The 12,651-nt window shown below is 35.3% G+C and overlaps 1 protein-coding gene across 1 annotated transcript in view; it reads left to right on the top strand.

Moving 5' to 3' along the window:
- LOC110018319 (DDT domain-containing protein DDR4) overlaps window positions 1-12,027 on the top strand; it is a 34,018-nt gene extending 21,991 nt beyond the window's left edge. Inside the window, exons 7-11 of the mRNA XM_020715597.1 lie at window positions 9,348-9,504; window positions 9,581-9,673; window positions 9,862-9,970; window positions 10,511-10,550; window positions 11,227-12,027. Of these exons, the coding sequence (XP_020571256.1) occupies window positions 9,348-9,504; window positions 9,581-9,673; window positions 9,862-9,970; window positions 10,511-10,550; window positions 11,227-11,803 (976 nt within the window). The 3' untranslated portion in view covers window positions 11,804-12,027. The remainder of the gene's footprint in view (window positions 1-9,347; window positions 9,505-9,580; window positions 9,674-9,861; window positions 9,971-10,510; window positions 10,551-11,226) is intronic.
- The last annotated feature ends 624 nt before the right edge of the window (window positions 12,028-12,651 follow it).

Consider the following 12,651-nt stretch of genomic DNA (forward strand, 5'->3'; position numbering starts at 1 on the left):
GCTGCATTTGTTTTTGGATAAATGACCATTCTGCCCATTTGTAGTAATGTTGTTTGCAACCTAATTGTCATATCAATATATTTGATATTTCAGAATAAAAAATTCACTTCAGAACAATACAAAAAATAAGATAGACACCTCACTTAACAGTATCATGATTACTAAAATAAAGAAAAAAATATTTAAAATAATATTTAATAGTATGATAATATTATTTTTAAAATGCAGACAACGTATGTCACGAGTTACACCATCCTCCAGGGATACGATCCATTCTGGATCACTCTTGACGGTGGAATCTGATAGCCTGTCTGCCCACTGAAAGAAGTTACACTTCTCCGTGATTCTCCGCGGGTACCTGTAGAACTGTCTTCTTTAGCTTTGTGGCCGACGTGACGTCAACAGGGAACTCTGAAGTCTATGGTGACACAACAATTCTCAAGAAGTCCTAAAATTCATTGAGTTCATCTTTCCTGAATGCTTTAAAAGACAGTCCATTAGTTATAAGAGAAGTAGAAATTAATAAAAAAATAATTAATTGCAGTTTTGTGAAGACGTGAGGTCTCAGAGAACTTAGTATACCAACCAACAAATCTGTCAATACAAGAAGATAACAAACCTTATAAAAAATGATTCTCGGTTGTCTTTAATCCACATAATACTAATTTTGTGTGTGTCTCATATGCATATCATAAAAAAAAGACATCCATAAGAACCTAAAAAATAACAACACCCAAAAGAAGAGATGAACTTAGTTGTCTTCATTAGGATTTCACTTGTGACACCAACCAACAACGACTAATAGACCATTCAGAAGAACCTATACAAACGTTTTATCATGGTTCTCTCAAACCTACCAAAATAAAAAATTAAAGAATTGCAAAAGGAAAAAAAACTTAAAAATAATATAAAAACCCAAACAATAAATATCAAATAAAGACGAAAAAGAAATAAACACGAACTGCATAAAATAAACATGAATCAGTCCAATCAACATCCAACAATGACGTCTGTAATCTGCTCTCTCAATTCAATTATTTCCTCAGCATCTTTTTTTACATGATGCTGAATCTTGTTGGGTGTCTTTCAAGTAGCCCCTCAAACCATTTACCACCAATGTAAGATAATGTCATACAAGGAGACTGATTTTGATATAAGTTGTAGTACTCACATCAAACATACTGCTCCCACAATTCTCTTTCTACATCTCTCTCTTTGTGAATCCAGTTGTATGAATGCTTTGTTTAGGTAAAACATGTGAATCAAACAACTTTAATGAACTTCAAATAACAACAAATTACAAAGTGTACGAGTGTACGATGAAGAGACAAACATCCTAACATTGTTCCAAAGAAAAGAAAAAAAAACATTGAAACCAGAAATCTGATAAACCTATTGGAATATAAATAAAATTATACAAATAGTGCAAAGATAACTGAATAACATCAATGATCCTTGCTGTCATAAAAAAAATGTAAATAATTGATCCTGTGATTGGGGGCTATCATGAAGAACTCTCTACATGTCGGGTTCTTCAACAACTTCATGGAGTTCAAATAGAATGATATGTCCTCATAAATTACTAGAGTTGCCTCCAAAACTAAGATAACTTTTTTAACGATGGTCGCTTGTGAAGTCCTAGGGTCACTGGTGCATGAAATCACCAGTTTTGATATTTCGCTTCTAATGAAATCAACTCACTCTTTTTTCCCTTTTCTTTACCCTTGGATGCTTTGACCTGCATGTGGCCTCCAATTTCATTCTACTTTGGGCTTTGGACTTCACTGGAGTCATTTGCTTGCTCAACATCCAAGTTTCATTTGCTGCTTGCAAATCCTTGCTCACTAGGGGACCGAGTGCTCAACATCCAAGTTTTCATTTGCTTGCTCAACATCCAAGTTCTTAGGTATGCTTGCAAATCCTTGCTCACTAGGGGACCGAGCATTAGTACCCGTTGCCACAATCTCACCAAACATATGGCCCAACTTTTCTTCCAGATCAGGGACAATACCACTAAATTTGAATTTCTTGGCTGCTAGCATTATTTGTAATATAAGGAGATGTGGATAAGTTCATACAGTTCAGGAAAAGAAAGTGAGGAAAAAAAGTCATATATGGATATGTTCTCAACCCACCATTTCTCTGAAGCATTACTAGTTCGTTTGATTTGATCCCAACCCAAGCCCGTGGATCCTAGTTTTAATTCCTTCTACATTTTCCAGTCCCTTTTCAACTGATCCCCCTTGTTTTTCAGTTGCATCCTATCGTATTCTCTTTTCGCCATTTTCTTTAACATTTTCTTAAAATTTTTCCACCCTTGTTAAAATAGGTGGTGGGCCTATTTCTAGTTCGACCTCCTTAAGACAGGTCGCAGAATATGAGTTTGGCTTTCTTATCTTACATAGCTGATGAATCGACTTCTTTTGTCTTAACCATTGCGTTACTAACATAGAAAATTTAAACATGAATATTTGCTAGAGGAAGTAATTAGCAGAAATCACAACCATACACCAACACAACTGCACACCAATACATCCACACCTGCACACAACACAACCACACACCAACACATCCACAACTGCACACAACACACTCCCACACACCAACACTTCCACACCTCCACACATCACCGCCTCCACCTCCACCTCCACAAACACAACCACACACCACCACTTCCACTCCTCTACACACCACCACCCACACCCCTTCACCTCCACACCAACACATCCACACCAACAATCAAAACACAACACACAACCACACACCAACACTTGCACATCTCCACACACCACCACCAACACTTCGACAAACACACCACCTCTTCACACTACACCAACACGCCACCACCTCCACACCACACAACCGCCCAACATGCCACCAAAGTGAATATAAGAAAATAATGCCTCCCACAGCTCTTAATACTAAACAAGTTTTAAATCCACTTGAAATGAATGTCATAAAACACCATATATTATCATATACCTGGTATTGTTTCTTAGCAAATCCTCAAAAGAAAAATCTTAGCTAGAAGTTACGACTTGCTAGAAATGTTGGAATATGAAGAGGACTTGGTGATTGTCTTGGCCATTTTTTCTTTACTTGTTATACGAGGAGTGATGAGCTTCTTAGCATGATTACATTTTTGATGAATTAATAGTTGGCTACAACTATTTGTATTTTCTATAAAATACAAGATTTGTACTCACAAAAATATAATATCCTGAAGTAGGTTTTTAATTTTTAATAAATCTGGCAATGTCGCCATTGGAAAATGCTTCAATACTCAAATCTTTATATTTATGAAATACCATACATATATATATATATATATATATATATATATGGAGATTTTCTGATGTATCTCAAAATTTTTAGGGTAACTTGGTAGTGTCGTTTTTCTGAATTATATATATATTGACTGATTTCTTTGACAACCAAGGATACACCATTCGAAGTGATGATTAGATAATTTTGTCAACAAGACATCAATGTCGAGTACAACATTCGTCATCCTCACATGAACAAAGGGTTTCATAGGAGAATCAATAGGGCTTTTACCCGCTAGACAAATTCCAAGTTTAGTATGTGACATCAATCTTAGCGCTATTTTTGAAGTTTAGTATGTGATATAGAAAAATTCCAAAGCTCTTAGATACAAAGTTTCCATGCATTATATTGCCATTTTTCAGGGGATCTTAGGCTAGCAAATAAATGAACTTCTAACCCTTGTCGCCCGTTTTATCGTTCAGCTTGACTTTCGTAGTTTGAATCTTAGGCTAGCAAATAAATGAACTTCTAACCCTCTCTTATTCTGCTATCCTAGCAAGTTCTACACAGGGATAAGTTCACCTTTTATCACTCAACCACACACCACCTCCACACACAACCACCAACATTTCCACGAACACACCACCTCCACACTACCTCCCAACATAAGCACCAAAAGAAATTGAACATACCACATAAAGGGACAAACCAAAACCTCCACAACTAACAAGGCAAAGCACCGAAAATCCAAAGATCACCACAAAACACCAATCAATGCAACATTGCATGTAAAGCATAAACCAAAACCTGTTTGGATGCAACATAAAGCTTCGAAACCACATATCCGAGCACATCAAACCAAAAGCCACAAAAAATGAGCAAACAGAGAACCATCAAAATGGAGCTAAAGAATGAAACCAACTAGCATAATACACACAAATACACAGGGAAGACAAAAAAAAGGTGAAGGACAAAGAAGGCAGGATGAAGAGGGAACACCGCAAAACCACCAAACTAAGCCGAAGAAGAAAAGGGAGAGGGGATGATAGAATACACAACTCGACTGAATAATCACCAACCAAAATAACCACCAACCGAAGAGCGGGAGAGGGAGAAGAATGGATCACCAACCGAAAATAGCCAACCTAGCCACCAGAACATGGATCCGAGCTGGATACCTGGGGCAGAAGAATCGCGGGAGAGGGAGAGGGGCCCTAGGGTGAATATGCATGTGGTTGAGAGGATAAACGCGGGCTGCAGGGTCTAACTCGCGGCTGCGTTTTAAGCGAATTTTTTAAAAACGCAGCCACGACACAAAAAAAACATCCAAAAGCACATTTTTGGGCCCCTCCGCATAATAAATGCGACGCCAAATGGGGCCTTAAATGATCATAAATTTATTTTTTTTGAACTAAACATGTTTACTTATTTTTTTATGTTTCTACTTTTTTTTTGGTGGATTTTTGCCAGTATCTTGAATAATCTAATCGTAGAAGAATTATTTTATTTGTGTTTAATTTTTTTATTATGCTTAAATAGTTTATTCTTTTTTCTTAATATTTATATTCTTTATTTATTTATTTTTTATTATGGGGCTTATGCTTGATGCCTTGGAGCTTATGCTTTGCGCTTCCACCTCTTTTAAAATATTAATGTTTACTAAATGAAATTGATTGCTTTAATGATGACGTTATCTTCGCTTGGCAAGCGATGTAATGATTTCTATGCTAAAGGTTAACTTCCTGACACTATCATCAACGTCCAGTCGAGCAATTCCATAACTTGTGATGAGGTTTCTTTCTACTGTAGAAATCATTGTCAAATTTAAGGAGCTAATCACTGGATGTGGACTCTCGAGCAATATTGGGTCATTACGACCAAATTTATTAATGATTTGCTCCTGCACATCAAATTGGAGGTTGAGCTTTATGGACCTAATTCAATTAAGGATGCCTATAATCATGTTCTTGAGATCAATTAGTATAAAAAATACGATGCTACGCTGAGCATGTCTTTATCATGACAATCTCCTCATTCTTGTTAGAATAGGTCTGCTCTCCACACTTAACTAGGAGCACTTCTTCAAGAGATTTTGCCCTCTCAAATGTATTTATAGGATCAACCACTTGTTTCAAGTGCTATAATTAATGTCATGTCATTAGTCACTGTCCTCAGCACTTAGTTCTTGAGTATAACAGGCCTGAGGAATGTTCAATTACTGTTCCTTGTAAGGATGTCAATGATGACAATGGCCCCTTTTGTGGGGATGATGACCTCGAGCATACTGATCAGTTAGCCATCATATGTTGTATTTTGGTTACCCATATGTTGGTGAGTATTAGTATTTATCTTCTACATGCTTATACTTGTGTCACGTGAGGTGAAAAATGATGCGAGTTAGTTGTCAATTGGGGATGTTCAGTGATTGTTGTATCAAACATTACCATTTTGCAAGCCCAGGTAGACCTTTGAACCCCACCAACCACCTTTCCATTTTACTTGGGTCATCAAAACATTCTTGATTGTGGGCTATGAAAATCTCAACTACTCCCCAAGTATTTTTTGTAATTATTTTATTTTTTGCTTTGTTGAGAGAGCTTTGGAGGATCAAATTTTTAGAGGACATTGTATTGTAGATAAGACACCACCCAAAGATTTCACTCTCACATTACGAAGATTTTTTGATATGGGGTTTGAGTTTTACTATAGGCGCAGGCCCTATGGTTAATTACCCGTTAATCCTGGTAACAGAAGAGCTCTTTTGATTAAGGCTAGTAATTAAGAATTAAATATCCAACATATAATAACAACAGACTTAAGATTTAAATTGCAAAATTTATCACTTGAAGTTTAAGGCGGATGATGGGAAAATGAAGGTGACTCCCGATCAAGATTTTATTGTTTCGTCATCATAGGTCATCATGGTCCCTGATATACTTAGTCAGAGAAGGCATTCGACCCAACCTGACTGAAGAATTATTATCAACAACCATGAGTTACGTCATCCAATGTATCCTCGTAGATATGTGACAGATGTTTGTCTAGGTGGATAAATTTAAGTCAACCTTAGCTAATAGGAGACTTCATGCCAATTAGTGGTACCCTTATGATTCACAACTCAAAGGGTAGAAAGCCACAGGGGAACGTACGGGTTGCAATCGTGATCATAATATAATGATGTCATTTGGTGGCAACGGCACAATCAGAGAGCTCTGGTCGTAACCGCTATTTTGTGGTGACATTTAGCGGCTAAACCTCACAGTCAAAGAACTCAGGCCATGTGCTTACTGGCAAGTGATTGCTTTGATTGTGAATATAGATGTGTATTTGATACGACATTCATTTTTTGTGAGCTGAAGTTAATCAAAAGTTTTTCTCTCAACAAATTGTTATGAATGGTGGATGATTATTTTGAAAGTTTTGATTTAGAAGATTAATTCCTTCAGTTGAAATCTTCGATCAACACAACCATCATCAGAGTTTTGGTTGCTTGATTTGAACCCCATCAACTTTACATCTTGCTTGCAAAGGATTAAGTTTAGTATTGACAGATGATTGTATATGAATCTTGTCAACTCTATTTTGCTTATCGAGGATCGAGTTCATATATATCATTTGAATTTCTTGAAATTGATTTTGAAATTTAATTTTGAAAATTGATCCCTCTGGTTGAAATCTTCTATCAATTCTGCTATTATTTTGAAAAATTTATCTTTAAACCCCGCCGACTATGTCCCACTTAAAGAGAATTGAGTTCAATAATTGAAATAATTGTATTCAAAATAAACTTTGAAGCATAATTTTAAAATAGACATCTCTGGTTGAGATATTCTATCAACTCGACGATTATTAGGGAGTTAAACATTTTAAAATTTTATATTTGAAGGGAGTATTCAGTTTTGTTATTTTAGACTTTTAGAGTATGAGCTATGTCGACTCCTGTTCTTACAAAGAGGATCAGACTAGGTGATTTTGACTTGTAAATTATGATTTTATGATTTTGACATTTATTTCTAAATTTTTAGACTCATCAACTCCAGTCCTTGCGAGAATGATAAAACTATTTAGGAGGGACTTACGACCCTAACCTTTAGACAAGATGACCTAATTAGCCCGCACAACATTCTCGAACTTAATATTTGATTATTCAATATATTTGTTGGAGCACATGCGGGCTTTGTAGTTAATTTTGAGATTGTAAACATATATATGATTATATCATGTGTTGATTTTCAAAGTATAACATGAGGCTAAAACCATTTGCACATAATTTAATCGCACTTACATAATCACTTGAAAGAATGTAGTTTACTTTCACATATTTTAAAACAAATCTTTTGAGTTGAAGCATTATCTTTATTGTAGTGCATGCAAAATTACATTTTTGTTCTTTAAAAAGTAGCGTCTTATGTTCGCATGCAAAGGTGTTGCGAATCCGGTGATAATTTTAAGGTTAAAAAAAAACCACATATTTGAATTATTTTGTCTCTTAGGAGCCTAAGTTTGAAAAGCTAAATCTTGAATTGATTTTAAACTCCAGAAGCTCAAGTCTGAGAAGCTCGATTTCGAACTATTTTTAAGTCTTGTGAGCTTAAATTTTAGGAGAATTTACATACATAACACCCAATTCTTATGCATTTACTTCTCACACCTACACTTAGACTTTTACACGCAAAGCACTTAGAGAAAAAAAAAAAATGTAATCTATCTTTTCATACATCTTTTCAAATATAGAAAAATATGCTTAGCTCGTAAAAATCAAAGTTTGAGTGTGCAATAAGTGAATACATAAGAATTGCGTGCTATGTATGTATATTTTCGTTAATTTTAATATTTTTAAGCACTAGGAGTCGCCTTTTTATAATTAGATTGTCCTATCAGTGTACATACATAATGACATAGTGTATGAAATTATCTAGATTCCTCACCAGAGAGGGAGATTATTATGTTGGATGCACCCAATTTCTTATATTATTACCTACTTTATCACTTGTACAGATTAATTTTACACTTTTTCCATTGCCACAGTTTCATTGCCAGGGTATTCTTACCAAATTATTGATTTTATTTAGGATGTCCATGATACCCATGTTACAGTTTTGCATCCAATACCAGCATGGCCACCATTTACCCACTCTTCTTAAGTTTTTTCTTCAGCTCTTGTTAGTTGTAGTATCATCAAAGTCAATTGTAACTTGGTAAATCTCGGTCATTAGATTTTTTTTATAATTTAATCTTTGCACTTGTCCTTTCAGTTTTTTTGATATGCTTTGCTCATGTAATAAGACACATTATTATTATTTTTTTGTTTTATTAGTTTGATGTAAACTAATATTAAGGACCATACGACACACATATGGCTCAATCCTAAAATGGTTCCCTAACTTTTTATACGTGGCTAATTTGTTTCTGTAGAATTGATAAAAGAAATGCTTGTAGATTAAATTTGGATAAATTTTGTATAGTAGAGAGACAAATTTGAGAAATGTGTGCTTTGGAACTAAGTTGGCCACATAGGAAAATTTGGGGGATAATTTTTGGATTTATTCATATATATATTCTGATCCATCATTAACAAAACTAGCATTGGATTATATTAAAATTTTCAGCATGGCTCATGTTGTACAGATAATAAGAGCATTATACAGGGCTTGTGCCTGATTGATTCATCATTAAAAAAATTAGTGTCGGACTATATTAGAGTTATATATCAACTCTCAACATCTGACAAGTGCATCAGTAGTAGATTGCATTAAGGATATTGATAGCAAACTATAATAAATTCCAAAAAAATATAAGATGAGAAAAAGGGCTGTGGTGAACTCTTGAGGCTCAATTTGAAAACTGGGCTGAACTTAAGCTGAAAAGATTTGAAATTATTGAGCCAATCTTGAGTCCAAAAATCTAACTAAAAAAGTTCTTGCGAGCTCGAGCCTTCTGAAGGCTTGACCCATTTGGCTTGGTTGACAAGTCATGGGCATTTACATTCTGGCAATTTAACTTCAACTACAAATCTTCTTCCTATTATATTGTTGTTTCAATTCTGAAATGCTCGTCTGCTTTTTGCCTTTTCCTATAAGGTATGAAGGCGATTCAGTAATTGGTCATAGACTGTATAGAGAAATAGGTAAAACATACTCTAAACAGAATGCAAAAGGAAAGGATTTCGTGGAACCTACATTTGAGTCTCAGTGGGAAACTATAGCTACTAATCTTGAAGAAATTTCTGGAATAATGGTAAGATTTTTGTACCCATTCATTATAATTGGATTAATATCGTATAAACTCACTTTTCTTTTCTGGTAAACTTCAGGATAGTCTTTCATCAAGCAAGATATCTGGGGAAGCCTCTGTAGGGGAGACTTTAAAAACCTTGATTCTTCCTGTTTTTGAGAAAATTGAAAAGGTTTAGTTGGTAGTTTCTTATGGCTACGAGTAGCCACTTAGCATTGCTCTCACTTCAAATAGGAGTGATGTTTTCTCTCATTTTTTTTTATGGATTGTATTCTTGTGCCGTTTGACACCTTTCTATTTAATTTATTTCTTTTCTTTTAAGTCCATTCTATTCTAACTTTATCTATATATTGATTATAGAAGAAAGCACGGAAACAAAGGCTTGCTCGACTATTAGAAGGTTCTCAAAATTGTAGACATGGGCCTGCACGCTCTTGCCGTAATCATAGGCCCCCAATATACACATTTGGTATGACAAATATATCTCGCTCATATTCTCACTGTATTTCTAGCAGCCTTTTGACAATCTTTGAAGCTGCCCAATAATCAGTTGAGCTGACCAGTTCAAATGAATATGGAGAATTATACTACTATTGAATTACAACATTTCCACTTTAAACATTGGACAATATGTCAAACGATTATACCTCTTTAAGCATGCTTTAAAAGGCCAAATTTACCTTGTCCATGCTGGGCTGTTAGTTCGGTCAAATTACCTATTTCATGTCTCACAACTTATGATTTTGATCACAATTGAAGCTGACATTGCTTTTCTTCTCCAATGTCAGTTTAATTACCTGGGGTATGTTATGGATGCCTGTGTATAGAGTAAATTTGATTTTATTCTTTATTGCCAATTTATAATAGCAAATATTTTCTGGTATATATTTTGTTAATTTCAATACTAACAAGATTGCAAATCAGTTGTCAGAGTGTTGACTTTCATTTACTCATTATGGTACAAATTAGCCTCCTTTTTATTTACTGAAATCCTTTGATTTGTCTGCAGATATGTATGATCGCTCTATTGATGAGGCCTTAAGGACATCGTAAGTTAAGCCCTTCTTTTTGTAAAAATCGTATGCTCCTTTACCTTTTAATCCTGCTACTTTATATCCTTATATCGTGGTCGTGGAAATATGCTTCTCTCATTTTTTGTTCATCTTCCATGCAGTATTCCCTTTGTTCACTTTCCTGTACTATACTTTTTTAATCCTATGAACTCTGATATATATATATATATATGGCCGGAGGCTATGATATGAGCCCCGATCATCCCTCATGCGTCTATAATTCGAGGACCACACCCTACACTCGGGGGGAATCAAACCCCAGACCAGAGAGAACTTACAACTGACAAGCGCCCGACCAAATGATCTGAGTACGCGGCGCGAAGCGGCGCGCATGCATGCGTAAGCACACACACACACACACACACACATATATATATATGCCTTTTCTTTGCTAGGATTTATCTATTTCTTTTGTGCAGGAAAGAAAGCCACAATTCCTAGGTAAATTCGATACTGAATCCCAGATCTACTTAGACAGTTTAAAGCTGCAGCCATTTTAATCAAACCTGTAACTTTTCTAGGCTCTTCCACACAGAATCACATTTCTGCTTAAAGGCAATTTAAAACTGCAGTCATTTTGATCGAATATGTATATTTTCTAGGCTCCACCACTGTGAACTCTCATAACTGTGAGCAGCTCTTTGTGATTCAGGGACCCAAATTATGTGGAACCAAGGAAGCGAAAAGGATATCAATACGAGAATGACTTCAACAAGCAATATCCTTCCCTAAATGGAAGAAACATGGACACACTGAATGAAATCTCTGGCAATGATGGAGACCCCAAGAGTTCTGAGGTTAACAATGATGTGAAGAACATGGATGACCTCAGCAATTATGATGATGAGGATGATGATTGTGAAGCACAGAAAGATGGTGCCGGACTTGATGATGGCGAAACACTCGACTCTGAATTCGAGAAGAAAAATACGAATGCATCTTCGAAACCCGCACATGAGAAGAATCACTCAAATGATAAAATAGATGCTCGGCTGCGTCGGAGCAGCCGGATTTTTAATGCTTATCATGCAGTGACAAAGAAAAGGCTGAGGGAGAGACCAACTAAAAATGCAGGTTACAATGAGGGCATTTCATCAGATTCTGAGCACGAGAACCCCACAAAAAGAATCAAACAAAATGCGACAGATTTAAGCTATAATGGTAACTCTCCCATCAACATTGATTCCAATGATGAATCACAGAAGAAATCTGGTGAATATCTTTCTTAGTTTGACCATGCTTTGGATGTAAAGTTTTGATTCCTTTCTCATTTGCGGTATACGAAAGCTAGAGAAAATTTTGACGCCCTGCCCTGTTTTTGTAGCGTTGCATTATAGGGTTAAACAAGTTTAAAATGTTCTAATTATTATTAACTGTTTGATCTGATTTGTAGTTGTCGACTTGAATATTATTTGCCTCATTGGCATTTTTGCGACCAACACATCAAGTAATCTCTGGCTTCCTTTAAAAGTTATTTGGTTGCTTGCAACTTTAGTGTAATGCAAACTAAATACAATGTGCTTATAAATTCTTGCGGTTTGTTGGATGAAAATAGAATGCAATGTTAAATTTTGGTGAACTCAGAATGCAACTTTAGTTCACATTTGATGTGTTTGTAGATTGTGTGATTTAGTCTATTTTCAATTACATCATAGCTATCATTGTGCGCCACCACTCACCACTGCTCACCACCGTTTATGGCCACCTCCTGCCTGCTGCTTGTTGGTCACCTCCTATTGGCAGATTGCCCTATCTGCCACCCGTCGACTAGTTGTTGGCTGTATGCTGCCACCAGTGACAAATTTTATATTGATTTTATTTTGTTTTTTGTCAAAAAAATCTCTTAAATTTTGTTTCACAACGTTTTCTTTTATACTATATTTGAAAATATATTTTATTTTTTACATTGAATTTTTTTTTTTCACCAAATCAATAGTTCTTTTTTTCATTGTAATGTAATATTTCATTCATTTGGCACTTTTTCATTGCCTGTGGTTCTTATGATGATCATGTGTTTTGTAAGGATTGTATGAGGAGTTATTTATAAAAGTTTTTATGATAAATAATACTAATTAGT

This window comes from Phalaenopsis equestris, unplaced genomic scaffold, assembly GCF_001263595.1.
Source record: "Phalaenopsis equestris unplaced genomic scaffold, ASM126359v1 Scaffold000008, whole genome shotgun sequence".
Classification (NCBI taxonomy): Eukaryota; Viridiplantae; Streptophyta; class Magnoliopsida; order Asparagales; family Orchidaceae; genus Phalaenopsis; species Phalaenopsis equestris.